At 34.7% G+C, this 23,236-nt stretch overlaps 2 protein-coding genes and 2 pseudogenes across 2 annotated transcripts; 3 read left to right on the plus strand and 1 right to left on the minus strand.

Annotated features, from left to right (window-relative positions):
• The first annotated feature begins 1,994 nt into the window (after nucleotides 1-1,994).
• Nucleotides 1,995-2,854, plus strand: LOC130949134 (uncharacterized; annotated as a pseudogene).
• Nucleotides 2,855-9,778: 6,924 nt separating this feature from the next.
• LOC130951900 (galacturonosyltransferase 8-like) lies at nucleotides 9,779-13,513 on the minus strand. The gene is made up of 4 exons (XM_057880650.1): nucleotides 13,200-13,513; nucleotides 12,172-12,412; nucleotides 10,417-11,661; nucleotides 9,779-10,173 (listed from the first exon to the last, which is right to left on the minus strand). The coding sequence occupies exons 2-4, from the start codon at nucleotides 12,319-12,321 to the stop codon at nucleotides 9,898-9,900; spliced, it is 1,671 nt and encodes a 556-aa protein (XP_057736633.1). The 5' UTR covers nucleotides 12,322-12,412; nucleotides 13,200-13,513; the 3' UTR covers nucleotides 9,779-9,897.
• A 2,824-nt stretch (nucleotides 13,514-16,337) lies between these two features.
• On the plus strand, nucleotides 16,338-21,327 carry LOC130948532 (putative pentatricopeptide repeat-containing protein At1g53330). Its single transcript, XM_057877291.1, has 4 exons — nucleotides 16,338-16,676; nucleotides 17,809-19,636; nucleotides 20,253-20,509; nucleotides 20,751-21,327. The coding sequence occupies exon 2, from the start codon at nucleotides 17,972-17,974 to the stop codon at nucleotides 19,370-19,372; it is 1,401 nt and encodes a 466-aa protein (XP_057733274.1). The 5' UTR covers nucleotides 16,338-16,676; nucleotides 17,809-17,971; the 3' UTR covers nucleotides 19,373-19,636; nucleotides 20,253-20,509; nucleotides 20,751-21,327.
• Nucleotides 21,318-22,682, plus strand: LOC130949135 (pentatricopeptide repeat-containing protein At2g37320-like; annotated as a pseudogene).
• Nucleotides 22,683-23,236: the final 554 nt, after the last annotated feature.

The raw sequence follows: 23,236 nt of genomic DNA on the forward strand, positions 1-23,236 counted from the left end.
GGGCTTGTGATGCGGTGGGGACTGCGATTAGGGAGAAGTGTGCGTTGGGGATGGGGGCTGTGACAGGGAGGGAGAGGGAAGGGGAGGGAGTGTGCGTTGGGGAGGGAACTTTGAGGGTGGTTTGCCAAGTCACTAAAACACGGTGGCCACATCAGCACTGTGCTTGCCGGAAATGTGCTCCGGTGAACTCGTGGGTACGCTTATCAAATTTTAAAACCTTTTAAGGACCATTTTGTCAATAACAATAGTGAGGTACCAAAATGTCAGCGTTTGAATCTTTCGGGTACTGATTTGGTCATTACCTCTTTAAAAAAATTAGATGTTGATGTGGAAAATAAATTCCACATGGCTTATTGTTATTTGTCCATATTTTAAACGTATCGGTACGTATAAATTTATGATCGTACCGTAGCAAACACCAATAATAAATGTCAAGGGAAAATTAAATTCTAGGACTAAACTAAATACGGAAAATAAAAACACATATATACATTAAAGCTCTATAGTCGGTTGTGGCTTCGCGCTAAAGCTTCCTGAACCTGTCACTGAAAAAAAAGTTTTATAAGGGAGTGAGAACATCGTCCTCAAAAGAATTTTCAGTAGAGGGTTTAAGAATTGTTATAAGAGGATATTTAAAAGAAAAATATTTTTCAATTGCACTGATTATCTCTCGTCTTATGAATCTTTTTTTTAAAACCAATTGTTAATGATCTAAAACATTTTCAAAGAAACAATATTTAATTTTTCAGAAATCCAAAACCCTTCTTTTCTTGTAAGAAAAATCATAATCAATTTCCTATATGGTATGAATGACCAACCTGTTCCAAACATAGGTTCATTAAGTTTATGCTGAACCAGCTTGATTTTTTATACTTTACTAACAACTCAATCAAAAATCAATCACAGTCTTCAGCCCTTCACATAATCAATCAACACAATCATCATCTCATTACCATTAATCTCAAAAGTATCACATCATAACAAACACAGACAAAAAGACAAGGAAAGCACAGGTATAGATAGCAGTTATAGTATATAGCTCAGATAACAGTTAATAACAGTTTAACAATTAGGCAAACCAAAATAAATTCAAACTCAAGCAAAGCATACAAATGCATATGATGCATGCCTGTCCTATGGCTGATGATACCATTTGTCAGTTATATAGCCAACCCCGACAAGGGGTGAAAGATATAGAAAGACCTAAGAAGATCATCTATGAGGTGATCAAACGAGATCTCATATAAATGGTCTCTCTGTAGACATAATACATGATAAAATTTAATGGCGTCGTTTGATTCATGTAGTCGACTCCACCTAATGGGACAAATACTTTGTTGTTGTTGTTGTATTTAAAAATATTAAAGAAACAATATTATTGTTTATTTTCTGTTTCTATTATTTTGTTAAAAATATAAATAAAACAACCAAAAAATTAAATATTAATAAATTATTATTTTCTTACAAAATTAATAATATCTATGTAATCTTTTGAATAGTATATAGAGGTAATGACCAAATCAGTACCCGAAAAATTCAAACGCTGACATTTTAGTACCTGACTATTGTTATTAAAAAAATGGTATCTGAATGTTTTAAAAATTTGCCAAGCGTGTCCTCGTGCTTGCCGGACCATAGCTCCGGCGAGTAAGATGCTTACGTGTTCACCGATTTTTGCTGACAAGAGAAATTTATTTTGAGTTGGAATTTGTAATTAAAAATATTATTCCAAACCCTAATCCCTCCCCTTCCCTCATCGTAGCCCTCTTTCCCTTTCCCTTCCCCTCCCCATGGCAGCCCCCTTCCCTCTCCCTCTCTCTCATATCATCTCATCTTATCTCATCTCATTTCTGCAATAAAAAAGAATAATAATCTAATATCTCAAAATTACATCCTTTCAAAACAACTACAAACCAAAACTTTCGATTCTCTCTCTCAGATCAGAGAAGAACAGAACGAGAATATGAGAAGAAGAAGAAGAAGAAGAAGGAATAATGGATCTAGCACTAGAGGAGCTACAATTCCTGAACATCCCAAAAATCTGTTACCTTTTCTTCCTCTTCGCCTTCTCTCTCCTCTCCACTGCCGCCACTGTCTTTACCGTCGCTTCCCTCTACACCAACAAAGTTATCTCCTTTTCTTCCACCCTCTCTGCAATTCCCAAAATCTTCAAGCGTTTGTTCATCACTTACCTCTGGGTCACGCTTTTGATGTTCATCTGTAACTTTGTCTTCGTGATTTTTTGGGTTTTGCTTATTATAGCAATTGATACACAGAACTCGTTTCTACAATTTTTCACGATTATTGTGGGTATGTTGGTCATTGTGAATTTAGTGGAATTGTTAGTGCAGAACATTTTTTACTATTTGCCAGAGTTACCATCACCAAGAGATTGATAAGAGTACTTTACATGATCATCTTGGTAAGAAATTTGGGGGGTTTGTAGGTGAATTTTTTTCTTTTTCTTCATTTTTTAATGTAATTGATGGAATAGTATAATACATTTGGAAAGAAACACAAATGGTATTGGTGGATTGTAATTTGAATTGTGATATTATGTTCTGTTGTGTATGCTTCTATCTGTGCCTTTATATGATCTGCGATGGGAGGGAGAGGGAAGAGGGCTGCGAAGGAGAGGAAAAGGGAAGGGGGATGCGATGGGAAGAGAAAGGGAATGGGGGAGTGTGTTGGGGGGCTGCGATGGGGATGGAGGGGGAGGGGAGGGGGCTGCGTTGGGCTGGGAAGGGCTACGATGGGGAGGGAGATGGAGGGGGAGTCTGCGTTGGGGAGGGAGGGCTTAGGGTTTCGGGGTGGTTTGCCATGTCACCAAAATAAGGTGGCCATGTCAGCATAGTGTTTGTCGGAGATTTGCTCCGGTGAACTCGTGGTTACGCTTGTTAAATTTTAAAATCTTTTAAGGACCATTTTATCAATAACAATAGTGAGGTACCAAAATATCAGCATTTGAATCTTTTGAGTACTGATTTGGTCATTACCTCTAGTATATATTTTAATAATATCTATATAATTTTATATTACGTAGTAATATTTTAAAAAATAAATATTTAACATATTTTTTATCTTAAACTAAAATAATTTATCATATGTCAAGTAATATAGATAAAATTTAATTATTTTATATTTTATATTGAAATAAAAAAATTTTAATATGAATTTATTTTTAACATAAAAAATGTTACTCTATACTTATTGAATTTAATAATAAAAAAGATTCATAATTTTTTATATGTTGATATGTTCTGTATTGTTTATTTAAATTTACTCTAAAAATAGAAATGTTATTATTTGTGTAGTAATATGCTCCATATTAATTAAAGTCTTTTAATATTTTTTTATAATATTAATTAATTTTTATTTTATAAAATCTAATAATATATAAAAATGACATATTTAATGTGTACAAAATTATTGATCTCATATTCTCATTTTAGACCCCATCTAAAAAAGACTCTATAAATATAATGAAAGAAAATTAGATATCCTATATTTTTTGTATACAAAAGGGCCAAAGGTCCAAGATTCCCTATTTTAATATACTATTCCGGGTTAATATTCAAATTCGTCTTGAAAGATCACGCGATTTTATTTTTGTCTCCAAATGATTTTTTTAATCAAATTAGTCCCTGAAAGATAAACTGTTAGTCAAATTAGTCCTTCCGTCAATTGAATGATGACGTGTCACGTTAAGTGCCACGTGGCATGATGATGTAACACGCCACGTGACAGGTCAGTAACACGTGGCACGCCACGTGACAGGTCAGTAACACGTGGCACGCCACGTGACAGATCAGTGACACGTGGCATGCCACGTGTCACTTGACATATAAAAAAAATTTATTAGTCAAAATAGTCTTTGAAAGTCCATACGTAAGTCATTTTCATCCCTCAAATTTTAAAAATTAGTCAAACTAGTCCTTATATAATTTTTTTTATTTTTTTTCATAAAATTATCTCTCTCCTTTAATTTTTCTCAAAATCTCTCTTATTCTTTTCTATTCTAAATTTTTTTTCTTACATTACTACATTTTGCTGGAATATATATATATATATATATATATATATTATATATATATATAAAATCAAAATTGAAATGTATGTATTTATTAATCTAAACAAAGTTATATGCTTAAAATCAAAATTTATGTATGTTAACCTAAACAAAGCTATACCACTATTTTTTTTTTACTACATCTTTTTTTTTTTCATTACGATATTACTTATATATAGGATGTAATGGTAGTGATACTTAGAGTCAAAATTCAAGAAGATCCACAAATTTTGCTTCAATTCCAAACTTTACAAAATATTAAAAATTTGTTGGTTAATATTATTAGGGGTAAGTACTGTTTTGGTCCCTAAAGTTTAGGGCCATAATCGAAATCCTCCCTCTTCTAATTTTGGATTTAAAATCATCCTTAATGTTTTTTATTGTATTAAAATCATCCTTATAATTTTTTTTGAACAAAAATACCCTCACCACTACCAACACAATTACCTCCTCCACCACCACCACCAACACCAACACCAACACCAACACCAACACCACCGCCACTGCCATCGCCACCGCCATCGCCACCACCACAACCAGCACCAACACCACCACAGCACCACCAACACCACCACCACTACCACCACCACCACCACAGCAAACAACAAACAGAGATCAATAAACAAACTTCTTCCATCAACAGCAAACAATAATTTAGAAATCAAGAAATTCAGAAATCAAGAAAACCAACAACTCAAAACCAACAATGATTCAACAAATCAAAAATTCAATAAATCAAGAAGCAGAAGAAGTAGAAGACGAAGCAGAAACAAAAATCGCAGCAAGAAGCAGAGGCGGCGAGCAGCAGCGGCGAGGCGGCGACCAACAGCGGAGCGGAAGCCGACGACGAGGAGGAGGTCACGGCGGCGACCTCCCTGTTTCTCCCCCCTTCTTTCTCTCTCCACCCGCGGTAGCGTGGCGAGGACGACGGCGGCAGCGCGGCGAAGACACGGTGGTGATGAAGGCGCGGCGGCTCCAAGCCCGTGACCCCCTCACTCGCGATCCATCTCTCTTCGTGGTTCTGCTCACGATGGCACGAGGCAAACGGCACGATGGTGGCGGCGACTGAAGCATGAACGGCGGCAACAGAGTCTGACGGCAATAACGCGAACAGCAGCAACGCGAGCAGCAGCGAGCTGCTCCCTCCCCGGCGCCATCCCCCTCCCCCCCCCTTTCCCTCCCCTGCCCCTGCACCTTCGTATACCCCCCCCCACCCACGCGTTTTCTTCCCCCACTTCCCCAAACACGCGCTTTTTTTATTTTATAAATTTTATTATTAAAATAGGAATAGGGGTAGTTTAGGAATTAAATTAAAATTTTAATAAAAAGGACGATTTTAATAAAAAAAATTAAGGATGATTTTAAATCCAAAATTAGAAGATAGACGATTTCGATTCTGGCCCTAAACTTTAGGGACCAAAACAGTACTTACCCTTTATTATTATTATTATAAACGAATTGCTTCTTAAGCGTAATATGTGCAAACATCATAATAAATTTTTGTGTGTTTCATATGTTTGAGATAGATTATATAATTTTTCTTTTAATTTCACAAATCAATGAGATAAAATGAAATAGGAAATATTATACATATGCATAACACAAGCTACTCTGTACTAGTACATTATATAAATAGATATGCTTCGTATTAAAATAAAATTTCTTTTGTTTTAAATGAAATATTTAAAAAATTATATTAGAATATTAAGATTCAAAAAGTGATTCCATAAACCAATTTTTCAATAAGAAAATAATTTAAAAAATTTAAAAAGATTTAAAATTTAAAATAATTACTATTTATTTAATAAAATTTAAAAATTTAATATATAATCAACAATAATTGATAAACTCATTTAAATAAAAAAAATTCACATAAAAAATTACAATTTGAAAATATAAAATTTTAAAATACAAATGACAAAATAACTTTATAAAAATTTAATTATTTTTATTATTTTATGTAAAGAGAATTTTGTTTATTAAGATTTAAAAAATAATATTAAAATTAGTAGTATAAAAAAATATTATAAATTTAATATTATAAAAAAATTATATAAGGATTAGTTTGACTAATTTTTAAAATTTGAGGGATGAAAATGACTTACGTCTAGACTTTCAAGAACTATTTTGACTAATAAAATTTTTTTTATGTCAAGTGACACTGACCTGTCACGTGGCGTGCCAGGTGTTACTGACCTGCCACGTGGTGTATCACGTTATCATCCAATTGGCGGAAGGACTAATTTGACTAACAGTTTATCTTTCAGGGACTAATTTGATTAAAAAAATTATTCGGGGACAAAAATGAAGATCGCGTGATCTTTCAGAGACAAATTTAAACATTAACTCATACTATTCCCTTCAAAATATTAACACTCCTAATATTTAATATTCATATAAATACACCTCTATGCAGCCAACAAACTCCTGCCACCAAAATCTAACAAGAGGCCACTCATTAGCCATAGTATGAAGAGCCTACTTATCAGCCCATTCGTTGGCCCATTAAGACAATTCCGTTACCCTTTACTATTACGTTACTGAGAGAACTCCTAACCCAGCAAACGAAGCCGTTACTCCAAAACACAAGTCGTCTACGAATGTTCAGCATCTGACAAGGGCGCCATCAACTTTTCACATGCGTGTCTCAATCCCAACGACTATAACAAAACCTCTTTATCTCTGTACATTATGAGATCTATATGCTATAATTCTCTTTCAACTAAATATCAAATTCTTTATATTTCTGTATTTTCATCCAATAGTAATTAAACTTACCATGAGATAATTTGACACAAAAATATCTAAAATTTTTAAATTTTTTAAATATGTAAATTATTACTCTAAAAATACTTATAGAACCAATATATAAAATATTTAGATTTAATGAAATATAAAGTGAAGTAAAGTTAGGTGCCTAACCGTTTTTTAAACCAAATTTTTAATTAAATCATTGCACGTTTTGTATATATGCGGGAGCTGCTTTTTATGCAAACTTTTTTTTAGCCAAAAATAGGAGTCAAACCCGTAACCTCTTAAATGAGTATGAAAAACTATGCCATTTGAATTATAACTTATTGGCTTTTATGCACTTTTTTTAATGTTATTTCTTTGTTATTTTACATTGTTGTTTAATTTCTTCTCTTTTTTTTTACTCATCCTTTTTTTATTTTTACCATCATCATTCTTGTCGTCTTCATTTTCTTCTTCTCTTATATATATTTAGAAAATTAGAATACAAAAATTTTGATGTAAAATATATAAATTTTAGTATACAATACAAAAATTTTTAGAGAATCACATACCAGAATATTAACACCCAACCAATAAAATACACACAGTATATCAATTTTGGTGTACATCACCAGTGACGAACCCAAAAAAATTTTGCAGTAGGGGCAAAAATATAATAAAATTTAGATAAATGGATATATTTTTTTGGATTTTCTCAATACCCAACAAGTTAAGAACTAATCCGTTATGAATATGAATTTCATTTAAGAGTCTGCAATTAGCCAATGAGTTGCTACACATACGAGATAAAATTCGAACTCTCAACACTTGCCTAAGCGGACAACGACTAATCTGATCACTCGACCAACCCAAATTGATTTAGATATATTTAAAATTTTAAATTATAACTATCTATACATATTGATAAAGACTAAAAATATACACACAATCACTTATTATAATATTTTTAAATAATAAAAGATAATTTTACACACAATATAATATTCAAATAATAAAAACAATAATTTATATTGGCTTTCTTTTTATTTTTAACATAATAATAGTATTTTTTTATATATGTTCTTAAAAAATTATTTTATTTTTATTATTTCATATTTAATTGTTAATCTATTTATTATAGTCTTTATGGTATAAATAAATTTTTTAACCAAAATAATTACTATAATCAAGACTTTTAATAAAATATTAATACAATATATTATATATAATATATTTTTATCTTAAATAATTTTTAAAAAATCATTAATAATTTAAGTTGTATTTAATTAAAAACTAAGTTTCAATTTAATTATCAACTATTAATTATATAAAAAATTAATTATCACTAATTTTGAGTTTATTTATGTATTTATTATTATACTAACCCAAATTTAATAATAATAATAATAATAATAATAATAATAATTATTATTATTATTATTATTATTATATATTATTATTATTATTATTATTATTATTATATGTTAAGTTTAACAAAAAATTTAACATAAAACACAAAAAAATCATTTATATTTATTACTTTGAAGTAATATAAGAAGAGACATATATATAAGTATTAGAGTAAAGTATTGTTTTTGTCTCCAACGTTTGAGATAAATCCTATTTGTGTCCCTAACGTTTAAATCATCCTATTTGTATCCCTAATGTTTGTAAAAGTGATTCAATGTTATCCTGCTGTCAATTACACATCATGAGCGCTTTAGTTTGAATTTTAAAAATCTCTTATCGAAGTTAGAATACAAATGTCTGGGATAGAATCGATGATCTACTCTGAAAAATAATCTGATTTGTTAGTATAATTGATAGTAGGATAACATTGAATAATTTTTATAAACGTTAAGGATACAAATAAAACGATTTAAACGTTAGGGACACAAATAGGACTTACCCCAAACGTTGGAGACAAAAATGATATTTTATTCTAAGTATTAATATTTTTTTTTTAAATTTTGTGGGGGCAAATGCCCCCTCTTCCTTATATGTAGGTCCGTCTATGTACATCACATAAATCTTGGTGCAAGCACAAAAATTTTAGTGTGTAGCATAAAAATTTTTAAAAGACAACTTACTTAAACCATTAACTCACTCAACTAATAAAATACATTCGTAGCAAAAATTTATATGTTATATATAAAAATTTCTATACTATTTAATAAGTGTGTTATATGCAAATTTTTATATTATATCAATAAATTTTTGAACTTTTCAATCAAATATTTGTGCTACAAAAACACAAAAAAAAGTGATGACGTATGTATATTTTTTTGTTAAACTTATATCACCTTAATTAAACTTAAGTATAAAAATTCTTGTACATATAACATTACCGTATAAAATGAATATCAAAATTTAGTTGTACATAACGAACTAATCGATACAATAAATATCTTTAATAACAGATAACATCGGATGTAACTTGTCAATGAGTAATAGTTCACACCCCCAAAAGAAAAAAAACAGGAGCTTATAACTCAGCAACTAAACGGGGACTACTTACCCCTCTTACATCATCAATTAAAAAAAAAAAGAGTAATAACTTAAATAACATAGTCTCCCCATACTCAATTAAAAGGTTGCGAATTCGAATCTCCTATCTTTGGTAAAAAAAAAAAAACGGATGTAGCTTTGCTTAGCCATTTAATCGTAACTCCATGTTTATCTTATTATACTATTATATTTTACTATAAAAATATAAAATATCTGTAGCTTAACACTAATAAATAAATCAACTCAAATGCTTTTCACAAGAGATCTAAAGATCATGGCTTTTAATGCCCCAAGAGCAAAAATTGGTTTACCAATTTATATATCTTTCAAGGCGGAGAACTTTTACAAAGAATAATCCCAAAGCCATCCTTAGAGGATTGAAGGTGATTTACTCAACTCAACTAATACATGGATATAACATTTTTCACATTATACCAAAGATTGATGACTACAAGGAGACCAGTGTCATGTTTCCCACTTAGAGAAAACCATTTCAAGGCCAACTGTAAGATACAATAATCATTTATAATTCATAATAGATAATTAGCAGATTAAGAATTTTGTGGAAGGAGCCATCATAACAAATTTTAGAGACCAAAATTGCAGGATTGAACAAACTCTAACTCAAAGTCAACAAACTTTGTCCAAAGTGGCTTAAACTGATTCATAGCAATGTCAAGCCATGGTTTCATGTTACCATTGAAGTGGACCACTGCCGCATTGTTGATCTCTTCCATGCTGATGCTTGGGTTATAACCAAGCCCAAGAACATGCCATGATTTCTCTAGTGGCTTTGTGGTTGAGTAGAATGTGATAAGACCTGGAGGTAATGTCCCTAGTTTCCATAATGTCCTGTTCTCATTCTGCAACAGCATCAGCATAAACCAACTTAAATATGGTAAACAATAGTTGTGAGGCATGATTCTAATGCAGAAAGATTGCAAACAAAATATTAATATATCCTAGCTTCTGAAGATGCAGCCTCTGACACATTAAGTAGCAATCTACACATGGAATCATATAGTGAGTTACATTTGAGATTTAAGAATGCAATTTATTAACACCGTTATGGCATAATCAAATTAATAAATCTCTCATAGTCTTACCAGATTCTGCCAATAATGGTACTCTTCCGTGCACTTTTCCCTTCTCCAAGCATCCAAATCAAAGAAATTCATTCCATACGCCCATGCGCAAGCCTTAGGGTTGAATTTTGCTTTTATCAAGGGGTGTGAGAAATTCATGTACTGTGCATATCTATGGAATGATCCGAAACATGTTTCTACAGCTCCATTCACCTTGCCATCCATATCAATCTTCCATAACCCAGTAAGGTCCTTCTGAACCACTATGTCATCATCCAAAAACAGAATCCTATGGAGCTTTGGATACATCTCAGGCAAGTAAAATCTCAGGTGGTTTAGTATCGACAAATACTTTGGATTCCTGAATTTCATATTTGTAGTGTCCTTTGTGGCGTTCTCAAGCTTGTTTTCAAAGTAAAATTTCTGCAGGTTAGCAGATTCCAGCTGTCGAAGCACCGGCACGTACGATGAATTCAGGAACGTGTAGTCTTCAACTGCCTTAACCTCAATATGTGCCCCATTATAATCCTTCAACTTAAACATCACTTGCATCGCTCCAAGATTCATCTTATCAGTCACAACATGAAACACATGTTTCCACGGTTCCTTTGCATTCTTTGTGGCTGAATTGACCACAACAGATGCTGCAACGACGTTGTCCGAGAATATGGCATAGTGATAAAGTTTAGGATTTTCAAGTTCTGGAGCAGTAGGCTTCCCCTCATCCAAATACTTCTCTGGATGTGCAATCCTCTCCTCCATCAACCTCATTGAGATACAGTGCAAGCTCTTCGGGATTGACTTAGCTGCAATCAAGCTGGAGAAAGCTCCTTGCTTCTTTGCCTTGGTCAACTGCTCATTCACAGCGAAAATTGTGTCCTTCAACTTCTGAATCTTTAGCTGATTATCAAATGATTCTTTGGCTTCACCAATTACTTGGCGAGCTGTCTTAATCCGCTCCTTTACTTCCTTTTCCAATTGGCGAAGCACTGCTTCATCGATTACCCCATCAGAGCCGAAGAGGGAAGTGTACCGAGGTTTGTTCATTAGATACGAGAAGTCCCTTGAGAGTTCGGCAAAAACTCTAACAACCTTGGAGCTCTCAAGCTTGAGTTTCTTTGCATAGGATGCATACATCAATGCAAGTGTGCGGTGATCCTCGGCTTGCTTCTTGATGTGGTCCAACCGAGGCTTCAATGGATCTGTTTTCAAGGCCAGAATGGATCTCGTTACAGATCCAAATCCACGTGCAACACTATCAGAACCCTAGTTCAGAATCCAAACATCAGATTAGCCAAAAGATCTCTTTTCATTAATAGACAACTTAGAAACCAAAAGATTTTGAAAAAAAAAAAAAAAAAAAAACTTTCTAGTGGCATTCGATCTGTTTCATGGAAAATATCCAAACAACAAATGAATCTGGTTCTATACTTCTCAAGTCACATTCACCTCCCAAAAGTTAAAAGAAAGATGAAAATAAAATAAAATAAAAAATCCCCTTTTAGTAACATCTTCACTCAAAGTTTCTTTTTGTTTCTACAGAAATTAGCAAACCAATTGATACGGAGTACAAATAGAAACAAATTGTTCCTCCCACTTGAACTCTGATAAACTTTCGGTTGAATTACGTGAACCAAAAGAAACATAATCACACTAAAGAAGTACCCTGGTCACTTGGGGGGAAAAATCCATTTGTTTCTCGGGAAAATTACCAGGAAAATAAAGACTAAAAAGGAGAGAAAGTAAAGTTTGAGTGTTAAAATAAATGAAACTCACGATGTTGTTGTTGTGGCGGTGGTGGTAGTGGTGAGTGGTGAAGAGAAATGAGAAAGTGAAAAAAATGCAGAGAGCAATGGAAATAGCAGAGGTTAAGACTCTAAAAGAGAAACTGAAGCTCCGGTTCCCTTTGGTTTGTGAGTTTGCCATTGTTTGGAATCAGCATCAACGCTTGCAAGGGAAATAGCAGAGGCTAAGACTCTAAGGATGCTCCCTGCTGCAGTTAAGAATGGACCGGCTTCTGCAAAGAAAAATGCAAGCTTTGATTTTGATAGCTCTAAAGCCCGAGAATAGCAGCTTTGATTAGGAAAATATAAATTTTTCATTAACATATATGTTTAAATTACTTTCACACAAGTATTTCTACGAAAAGATCGAATGCAATGTTAAATTGGACAAAAATATGCAACATAATCAAAGATTTTCTGTATTTAGTATAAACTATAGTACGCAGAGTAATTACTTAACAAAAATTTATAGCTCTTGAAGCCCCCAAAACGGACAAGAACATCATCTTAATATAATCATCATGCATAAAAATTATCTCAAATTACAAAGGCATCAAGGAAAATAATTACTACATACTTCAGCCACTGACAAATTCATACAAAACAACATAAAGGATTGTCTAATTTATGTGAAAGAAAAAAAAATTAAGGCCTTCTGCCTTCCGTTTGTCTTTAACTATACTCAAATGACAAGCAAACAGAAGCAAATTAAGGCTCCAGAATATTAATTACTTCATTCTTTCATAAAGTAATAAGGTTTAACACAAAAGCAAATTAATGCTCCATTTGAGCATAACAGAGCCCAGAGATTAAAGAGCCCCTACTGAATTTAATCACACATTGAATTTACATCTCATAAAGAGGCAATATCTAATAAAATAGATCGATGAACAAAGAAATTTAAAAAATTGAATTCATATATGTTAACACATCAAGTCATCAATAATCAATTAATTAGAAAACAAGATCTTGAGAGAGGCACAGAAACTAGACGAGAGCAGATCAGTGGAGAGAACTGACCGAAGGCGAGAGAGTTCAGAGGCAGCAACGGGACTGGGGAAGCAGAGAGCAGAGCAGCAGCGGCGAGAGCAGATTTGAAGCAAAAACAGAGCAATGGCGGAGAGAGGCACAGAAGAGCAGAAGAGAGCAGATCGGCGACGAGCTCAGAGGTGGCAGCGACGGTGGAGAGAGAACAAATAACAGCAGCAAAGAGAGGGGACTGACGCCGGAGATAGAAGTGACCGCCGTTGGGGTGTTTGAGAGATAGAGGCCGGAAACGTGTGTGCGAGAGTGGGAGAAGAGCAGTAGAAATTTGGGGCAGTGAGACTGTGGGAGTAAACTACGCTCTGGTCCAAAAAAATGAAACTTTTGGGCTTTTTAATTTTTAACCAAAAATTACCTAATTGTGTGGATTTTTTTTAATAACAACTGTCATTTTTTATTTTTTATTTTTTATTTTTTATTTTTGTGAATTAACGGGGTCTCAGCCGTCAGCACAAAAGAAAAAATTACGCGGCTTCAATCCTGGCGTTTTTTAACCTAATCTAATATGGGATTATTGATTCCACCGATTAATTCGATCTTATATAAATAAAAAATTTAAAATTAAAATTATTTTTACTGATATTTTGAAAATATTTAATTATTTTAAAATAATATAGAACATAAATAATAAGTATTTTATTAATTTTATTTTATCATAAATATTTTGTTTTATTTTTATATTAAAATAATTATTATTTTTAAATTTCAATAATTTATTAATTAGTTTATATTTATTATTATTATACTATTATATACTACAAATATTTGTTAAAAAATAATATTAATAGATATTATATAATTATGAAAAGAAAAAAAATAAGTGAGTTTATAATTATTGTTGAATAAAAATATAATTAATTTAAGAATGGATGTGTTTATAACTAAAATTAAAATCTATTAAATATAAGTAAACTATTTGATGAAAGATATCTATATGTATTATAATTTGCATGTATATTAACATAAAACCAATATTCTGAAAATCGGACTGGACCAGTCAGTCAAACAGGTTCAATCGAGAACCGGCGTAGAAAATAGTTCAGTCCTCCTGCTAAAATCGCTAATGACAAAACCGCTAGAAAATTGTTGAACCGGCCGATTGGACTGGATCGAGAACCGACCGGTTCATATGAAATGCTGTCGTTTTGATTTGTTAAGGAAACAAAAAAAAAAACCCACCCACCCCCACGCGAGTTACCCCCTCAGTCCCTCACCTCACCAAACCCGGCTCATTCCAGCTTCCTGGACAAAACACACAGCAAAGCAAGCCCTAGCTCCTTCCCAACCCAAAAATCTAGCTTCCTGGACGGAACCGCCGCCGTCGTTCGTCTGTGTCAGCATCTCCGCAACCTCTTCCTTCTCCTTCTCCGCGGCGTCTCCCCTTTCTAGCTCGGCACGTCTTCCATTCCTAGGTGAAATCGGTGCTCGAGGCCTCCAGCTGGTGCGTTGTAGTGTCGCCATCGTGTCTTCGTCGTCCTGCTGTCGTCTTTCTACTGCCAGTGGAAGGTTAGTGAAACTGTGATTTACTGATTTGAGGTTAGTAGAAAGTTGAGTCTGTTACTCTGTTTCAGGGATTTGAGCTTAAATTTGTGATTTGTGATTTCTTGGGTCTTTTTGTAATGCTGCTGATTTGAGTTTGGAATTTGTGATTACTAATTTACTGATTTAAGGTTAGTGAAAGTTGAGTTTGTGTTACTCTGTTTCAGGTTTCAGGGAGTTGAGGTTGAATTTGTGATTTGTGATTTATGGGGTCTTTTGTAATGCTGCTAATTTGAGTTTGGAATTTGTGATTACTGATTTACTGATTTGAGGTTAATAGAAAGTTGAGTCTGTGTTACTCTGTTTCAGGGACTTGAGGTTGAATTTGTGATTTGTGATTTCTTGGTTCTTTTGTAATGCTGCAGATTTGAGTTTGGAATTTGTGATTACTGATTAGTGACTTGTTATGCTGCTATTGTTAACTTGTTATGTACTTGTGCTGCTGTTTTGTTTTGGACTTATGGCACTAAGTGCTTTGAATTTTGAATTTGTGATAAGTGATTTGTGATTTGTGATTTTGTTATGCTGCTGTTTTGAATTAATTTAGGGGTGATTATTTGTTATGCTACTGTTTTGAATTAATTTAAGAATGATTAATGATTATTTCTAGTTATACTTTGCACCATTGCTCTTTTCACTATTTAATGTTTGAGACTGTATTTTGATAAAATCATATGGATTTGGTTGACATTTCATGTAATGTTTTAAATTTGAAAGATATTTAAGCTTTATATTAGACTATAATTATATTTTATGATGTTTATTTATAATTTATTTATTATTTTATTCTGAAACGGTTTTTCAATTGAACGACCGGTTGAAATTGATTGGACCAGTAAATCAATAAACCAGTAACTAGAACGGTTTGATGATCGATCCGGTTTTTCGAACATTGCATAAAATGCATAAAACATGACAGCTTGGTGGTTGTGAAGGACATTTCTCTTATTGAGGACAGGGATTCAAACCTTATCACGCTACACCCGAGTTCTAAAATAATCATATAATAGAGCACAAATCTCGCCATCTATCTATAACGGAATCAACTTCCAAACACTATCTTCGAACTATCTACAAACTACACTCCTCTGTAAACATACACGATCATCATCTCGGACATCAATGACGAAATAATTCAACTCACATTTCAAAGAAAAATAAAAAAGTTGAGAAAATGCCACATCAGCAATCAACTCACAAGAACAATTTCATGCAAATTGGAATTTATTGTTTTTTGCCATTATTTCTAGCCATCAATTCCATTATTTTATTTTAGTAATCTAACAAAATACTTTTAACCCACACTTTTAAACATTATTGAATAATGACTAATTAATGACAAAAGATCAATGTTTTAAAAATCGGTTCAAACCGATCAATCAGACTGATCGAATCGAAAACCAATAACTTTAGCGGCTCGGTTTATATGCAGAACCGTCTCCTTTAAAAACTGTTGCGAATCGTTAAACCGGCCAAAAACCGGTGAAACCAAACCGGGACCCGTCAGGTTTTTGACAAATTGCTCAATACTATGTCGTTTTACCCCAAAACCCCTAAATTTTGCCTCAGCTCACACTACTCTCGTATTCGATATTCAAACGCAGAAAAGAGGCAGCCCTAAGCCTCAATCTCCTTGTTCTTCTTCAAGCTGTCCAGCCACTGGCGCTGTCGCGTCTGCTCCGCCGCCGTCCGCCGCCGTCCGCACTGCTCCAGCGTCGCATCAACGCGTCTGTTCCGCCTCTTCTTGCTGCGCTTGCGCACTTCAGCCTCTGTTCCATCGCGCTTCCATCAATGTTCATCCTCTGTTCCGCCGCGCTCCAGCCCTCGTCTTCCACTTCGAGTTCCTCATCTGTGCTCCCTCTCCCTCGCGTGTTTGAGTTCCAACCCTCGTTTGTGCTCCCTCAGCTGTGAAAGGTGATTTCTATTCATTGTTCTTGCTGGTACTGGTTTCATCCTTATTACGTTGTTTTTCTTGCTGCTATTTAAAGTTTAATTTAACATTTGTTGTTTTTGTTGTGTGTCTTACATTTTAAACCGTTTATTACGTTGTTGTTTTGCTTCTGTTTCTTACCTAGTACTGCTAGTTTTTCTGCTGCTGTTTTTGAAACTGCCATTGTTGTTACTGATGCTGTGGAAACTCTTATTGCTGATGCTGTCTTATCATTTTTTTTACCCGCAAAATTTGAATGTATGTTTTTTATTTCAACACTGAAAATGATGAAAGTTCAACTGAAATTTTCCTAAAAGTTAATTCATTATTTTCTACTTTCCCGTTTATATAACTAAGAGTCTAAGACTGGTAACTTGGTGAGTTTCAATTTTCTCCTCAAATTTTGATTATTTAACTTCGAGCTTTTCAACCTCTGAAATTGTTTCTATCTAAAGGTTAGCATGGGAGTAGTTAGGGTTTTGTAGCTCATTTATAAGATTGTTTGTAGTAGTTAAAGTTCTGTCTAGCTTAAAACAAGATTCTGCCATTGTAGCACTCATGCACATGGTGTTTGATCAAATGCCTAAAAGAAATTAGAAAAACCTCTCATTGAATGCAATGAATTATTTGACTTTACTATTTCTATTTTCTTTTTTAATTTCTAGGTCCTGATGGATAAATGGGTATCATAAGTATGTAAAAGAAAATAGTAGTACTGGAAAAAATTGATTATTAGGGATGAATGTTTATCAATTGATTTGTATTTTTGTTAGTTGTGACAGTGTTATGATTATGGTAAATGCATGAATTAAGTTAAATACTTGCATAGTTTAAATGACATTTTAAAGTTTATATTAGACTATAGTTATGTTTTAGTGTGTTTATTTATGTTTTAATTATTATTTTATTATAAAACGGTTATTTCGGTTGAACCACGTTTAAATCGGTTAAACTAATGAATTAGTAAATCAGTAGCCAGAGCAGTTCAATGGTAGGTTTGGTTTTCAGAAACTTGCAAAAAAATAATAAATTCTGATAGTTTCCTAACATTCCTCTTTAAATATTTAAAAATTTATACTGTATTTTAATAAATTTACTTTATATTTAATTAAACAGGTTTGACTACGGTCAGACCATTGACCCAGTTAGATGACTGGTTCATTGACCGGTTCCGTTCTCACAACCTTGGGATAAACACTCGACTCGGCACTCCTCATTTGCTCCTTCACCGGTGAGTGACCAGAGATGAATAATAAGTTGTAGCAAGTAAAGCACAAAAATGCAAATGGCCACACCAAAGCCCATATCACCCTTCAGACTCTCTTCACTCCTCCGTTCCGAAAAAGACCCCTCCAAAGCCCTCAAACTCTTCCTCCACCCAAACCCAACCCAACCCAAACCCTTCCGCCACTCTCTCCTCTCCTACGACCTCCTCATCACCAAGCTAGGCCGTGCCAAGATGTTCCTGGAGATGGAACAAATCCTCCACCGCCTCTGCCACCACACCACCTTCTGCGTCCCTGAACCCCTCCTCTGCCAAGTCATCACCCTCTATGGCCGCAACTGCCTCCCCTCCTCCGCCATCCACACCTTCCTCTCCCTCGGTTCCTTCCGCTGCACGCCAACCGTCAAGTCCTTCAACTCCCTCCTCAATGCCCTCCTCACCTCCCGCGATTTCCAGAATTTCTCAGAATTCGCGTCACGAGTAATGGAATTCACGCAGCCAGATACTTGCACGTTCAACATTCTGATCAATGCGTGGTGCTTGAGAGGCAACATTGATTGTGCATGGAAGGTGTTTGATGAAATGCGTGACCTTGGTGTTCCTCCCAGCGAGGTTACTTTTGGGACTTTGATTAATGGTCTTTGCAAAAGCATGCGGCTGCAAGAGGCGCTGAAGTTGAAGGAGATTATGATAAAGGATCATAAGTTGAAGCCTAATGTTAACTTGTACACCACGCTGATCAAAGGTGGTTGTGTGGCTGGGGAGATGGATCGAGTCTTTAGGATCAAGGATGAGATGGTGAGAAACAATGTGAAGTTGGATGCTGCTGTTTATAACACTCTGATGGACGCACTTTTCAAGGCCGGGAGGAAGGATGAGGGGTGGCAGGTTTTGGATGAGATGAACAAGAATGGCTGCAAACCTGACTTGGTGACTTACAATGTGATGATTGCAGAGTTTTGTAGTGAGAATAATTTCGAAGAAGTGTTTAGGATTTTGGATGGGATGGAAGGTGGTGGTGTGAAGCCTGATGTTGTGATCTACAATGTGATTATTGGTTGGCTGTGTAAGACAGGGAAATGTAATGAAGCGAATGATTTGTTTCAAGATATGCCAAGGCGAGGATGCACTCCAGATGTTGTGACGTATCGCACCCTTTTTGATGGTCTATGTGGATGGATGCATTTGAGTGAAGCTGCATTGATTTTGGATGAGATGTTGTTCAAAGGCTATGCTCCTCTTTCTAGGAGTTTGAACAGATTTATAGATGGGATGTGCAGCGAAGGGAATTTTGAGTTGCTGTTGACAGTTTTGAGTAGTCTGGGTAGAAAGGAAGATATTTTGAATGAGGACATATGGAAAATTGTGGTTTCCATGGTTTTCAAACCAAAGGAGCTGCAAGAAAACTTTGACTTTGAGCTTTTGGATACATTGGTCGTGCCATATCAAACATGAATGTAAACAAATTGCTAATTGAAGATCATTCATATCTATGCTGCGGAACTATATTCAGGAGCAAATAATTGTCGTTTACCCCACTTTGCAGTTATTTTACAATTTGCACCCTCTGCATGAAACAACATGGAATTGCCTTATGCTACAATTGGTAGTGTTATAGCTTGGCCACTAATCCTTTAAGGAAGATCATTGTCAAGGTTATTTTGCACCAAGTTATCAGAACCTGGGAAACAATAATGCCTTTGGTTGATTTGCCATTGGGTATGTTCATCCTATAAAAGATAATATAATTAATATACATAGCTAGCCAACATGAAACGTTAGATTGTTATAATATATAAATTAGTTATTTATAGCAGTTCCAGCAGATCATGCTGCATTTAGCTAAGTGTACTATCTTTTTCTCATCAGTCATATCCAACATTGCATCCTTGCCTCTTTTTTCTTAAAAATTAAAATGTTGATTATTCTCATATTCAATCTTGTTTGACCTTTTTCATTGTTATGCCTTGAGTCTTAATTGGCTTTGTGAGTCTAAGTTTTAACACTTTGGGGTCTATTTACGATGGTGCGCAAACTTTGACTAGCAGCTCTGAATTATGGTTGCGGTTAAAGGTGTTTCTTTATATGTTGCTACAAGAATTAGACAAATAGTTGAATTCACCATTCTGGTTTTCGGAGTCAAATTTATTGTTAAATGGGCCTAGTATCACTTTGGGCAGGAAGGTTACTTGATTGTGTGTTTAAAGTTGTGAGCATGATGTTTTTCATTTTGGGTTCACTTTTTTTTAGTATAAGTTGAATAAATTTTTGTTGGTATCATTTGATGTAATTGAGAGTGACTAATTATATTTTCTCTGCCCTTCTTTGTGCCCAGTATTGCTAGGAAAGCAAATTTGGAGAAGTCAGACTTGGAATCAGCTTTGAAAGCTCTGAAGGATAGGCTGATGAGCTGATGCTGTGGTTCAAAAATCAATACAGGCAACAATGGAAGAAGCCCTTGTGTGTATTTTGACCCTTAGGTGCTCTATTGACATATTGAGGGATGTGCATGCTGCCAAGGAGCAAAGGAAACTATATGTTGCTGAATTTGTTGGAGTTAATGGTGTTGGAGAATCTACTAATCTTGATCAGGTGAAGGAGAATAATCTTTTTCCTTCAATTTATTTAAGATTCTATATGTTGGGCTTGCATTTAACCTGAGGAAGAGTATATTTGTGCCACCATGTAGGTAGTACTGGCTTCTGCGATACAACATGTTAATTCTTTTTGTTCAAATTGATCGACAAGAAGTCAATCTGTGCTACTTTAATGTTCATTGAGCTTGCGCTAATTTATGCTACTTTAATGTTAATTCTTTTTTTTCATAACACAGATACATGTGAACACTACTTAGATAAAAAAGAATGATTTGGCGACCTATTTCCTACATTTGATTCAATGTAGCAACACATATTCAAGGGAAGAAAGCATTACCTTTGATCGCGTCTGAAGCCGAACTCTCCGCATTCGCCTACGCCTGCGTGTGGACTTTTACGCTTCTTGCCTTATCACGTTTGCCTTCAGAATATAACGAAGCAACGAACTGTAACAAATTTAATTGCAAAGTGTTTAGAATTATTCACTCTCATTGTTTACTCTCTGTTAGGGCATGTTTTTATTCAAGAGTAACTTATGAGAATGAAGAGACATACCTTGTAAAACTTTTTCTTTTTTTATTTTTTAATTTAACAAATTTAATAATGTAACTTATTTTCCATTATGTCATCAAAACGGCTACATCATACAATAATGTGTCACCTAGTCTCCATTACCGCTGGAAAAATTATTCAGGCGACCGGAATGGTAGAAATGACAACAGAGTTTGATATTGGTGTATACAGATGACTTATTAAAAAATTGAAATGTACATCTATTCATCATGTAAAAATCCGTGTCTATTTTTGTCCATTCCTTCCTCCAATGCACAAAGAACCCAACATTATTTTCCTTCATAGTTCAATTCTTTAGGTCTTTCGCTTCCCAAAAGTTGGTACCCAAAAGAGATGATAGAGAATTTGCTGGTGCACTCAAAGTCCTTAACCTTGTAACCCCAAAAAAGAGTCTCATTGATGTTGAAAATCGTCAGCTTATCGAGTGCATGTTGCAAAACGATGCTACAAAAACCAGTTGTTGATGATTCTAGTTTGAGGGCCACAAAAACTGAAAGGAAGGTTCGTTCCACTGTTATTGTAGAACAAGGTCTGGGGATTGATGTGTGCTTCTTGTCACGTGCTGTGAGCTCGTGTGCATCCCACCTTGACCTTGTTTGAGGTGTTCAATATCACTGCTTGGCAATAACAACTGGATTCATTGGCAATGTCTATGTTGGAAGCTCTTTCATTAGTTTGTATGTTTGGTGTGCATTGTTGGGTGATGCATACCGGGTGTTCGACGAAATGCCTGAGAGAAATGTAGTTTCATGGTCAACGACTATTGCTGCATTTACACAAGAATGGAGGGTTGATATGTGTTTGGAGCTCTTTTGTCAGATGAGGGGCGTGACTGCATTGAATGGGAAGTGGAGCACTTGGACATGGAAAGGGTGCTCATTGTCAAATAATTCACGTGGGTTTTCATTATTACCGCCACATTGAAAATGCTCTTATGCGCAGCATGGGATTGCGCAAGAGGCAATTTCTCTTTTTGAAGAGATTAGAGATGATAAATCAAGGTGTTAATCCGGATGAAGTTACTTACCTTGGCATATTGTCCTCGTGTTGGCATGCTGACCTTGTTAAGGAGGGTCAAGATTACTTAAATTCCATGATTGAGCATGGCATGGAGCCAGAAATGGATCATTACTCTTGCATTGTGGATCTTCTTGGTCAGGCTGGCTTGCTGCTGGAGGCTTGTGATTTCATCCGAAACATGCCTATTTGTCCCAATGCTGTGATATGGGGTTCACTGCTTTCATCATCTATGCTTCATGGAGATGTTTGGATTGGCATCAAAGCGGCAGAGAGTAGGTTATTACTTGAACCAAGGTGCCTGCAACACTCAACAGCTGACCAATCTATATGCTAGTGTAGGTTCGCGGAATCAGGTAGCACGAGTGCAAAAGTCACTGAAAGACAAAGGTCTGAAATCGAATCCTGGTTGTAGTTGGATTGAAGTCAAAAGCAGAGTTCATAGATTTGAAGCACAAGATAAGTCAAACAACAAGATGACTGACATTCTTTTGATCATGGGTAATTTGAATGAGCACATGAATAGTTTAGGTCTTTAGTCTCAAATCTCTGATGAGGAAAATGTTTGGTCTTCATAATGCTAAATGAGTATCTACATTATAGGGCCGTTTGCATTTCTGGCATTGACTTGCAGTCTAGATTCCATGCATTTTTTGTCGGTAAAACATACATGGATGACAAGACATTCTAGATGAAGCAAAATGGACGGTGCAAATCTTCCTTTCATGCAAAGATGTTTTACAAGACTTTCCCTTCATTCAAAGGAGATTATGTATGCAAAACCAGTAACTTTTCTAAATTCTAAAGAGTTGAGGATGAAGTTTAATGTGGCTAAAACCAATAATGAACCAAGTTTTTCATTCTAACCACCTGGAGAATGCTCTTGGATAATTTGGGCAGGTGCAGGTTTGGTAAAGTCTGATTCAGTTCCTTGAGAGTTTAAAGAGCGGTTTGAAGCTAAAAGACTGCCGCTATCTGTTGGATTTGGTGCAGTGGATGAAGAAGATTCATGCCTATAAGCATCCACAAATGCTTTGAAGTTTAAACCATTTATTTGTGGCAGGTTTATTGAATGCTGCAGGATCAACCATGAACATAAGATGCTACTGGTGTTCTAGATATAGCAAATAGA

The sequence above is a fragment of the Arachis stenosperma genome, chromosome 9 (genome assembly GCF_014773155.1).
Source record: "Arachis stenosperma cultivar V10309 chromosome 9, arast.V10309.gnm1.PFL2, whole genome shotgun sequence".
NCBI classification, from domain to species: Eukaryota; Viridiplantae; Streptophyta; class Magnoliopsida; order Fabales; family Fabaceae; genus Arachis; species Arachis stenosperma.

Coding starts and splice junctions, on each gene's coding strand:
- LOC130948532 (XM_057877291.1), top strand. CDS start 17,972: ATGCAAATGGCCACACCAAAGCCCATATCACCCTTCAGACTCTCTTCA.
- LOC130951900 (XM_057880650.1), bottom strand. CDS start 12,321: ATGGCAAACTCACAAACCAAAGGGAACCGGAGCTTCAGTTTCTCTTTT. Junction 11,662..12,171: donor ACCGCCACAACAACAACATC/GTGAGTTTCATT, acceptor ATTCTGAACTAG/GGTTCTGATAGTGTTGCACG. Junction 10,174..10,416: donor ACCATTATTGGCAGAATCTG/GTAAGACTATGA, acceptor ATGCTGTTGCAG/AATGAGAACAGGACATTATG.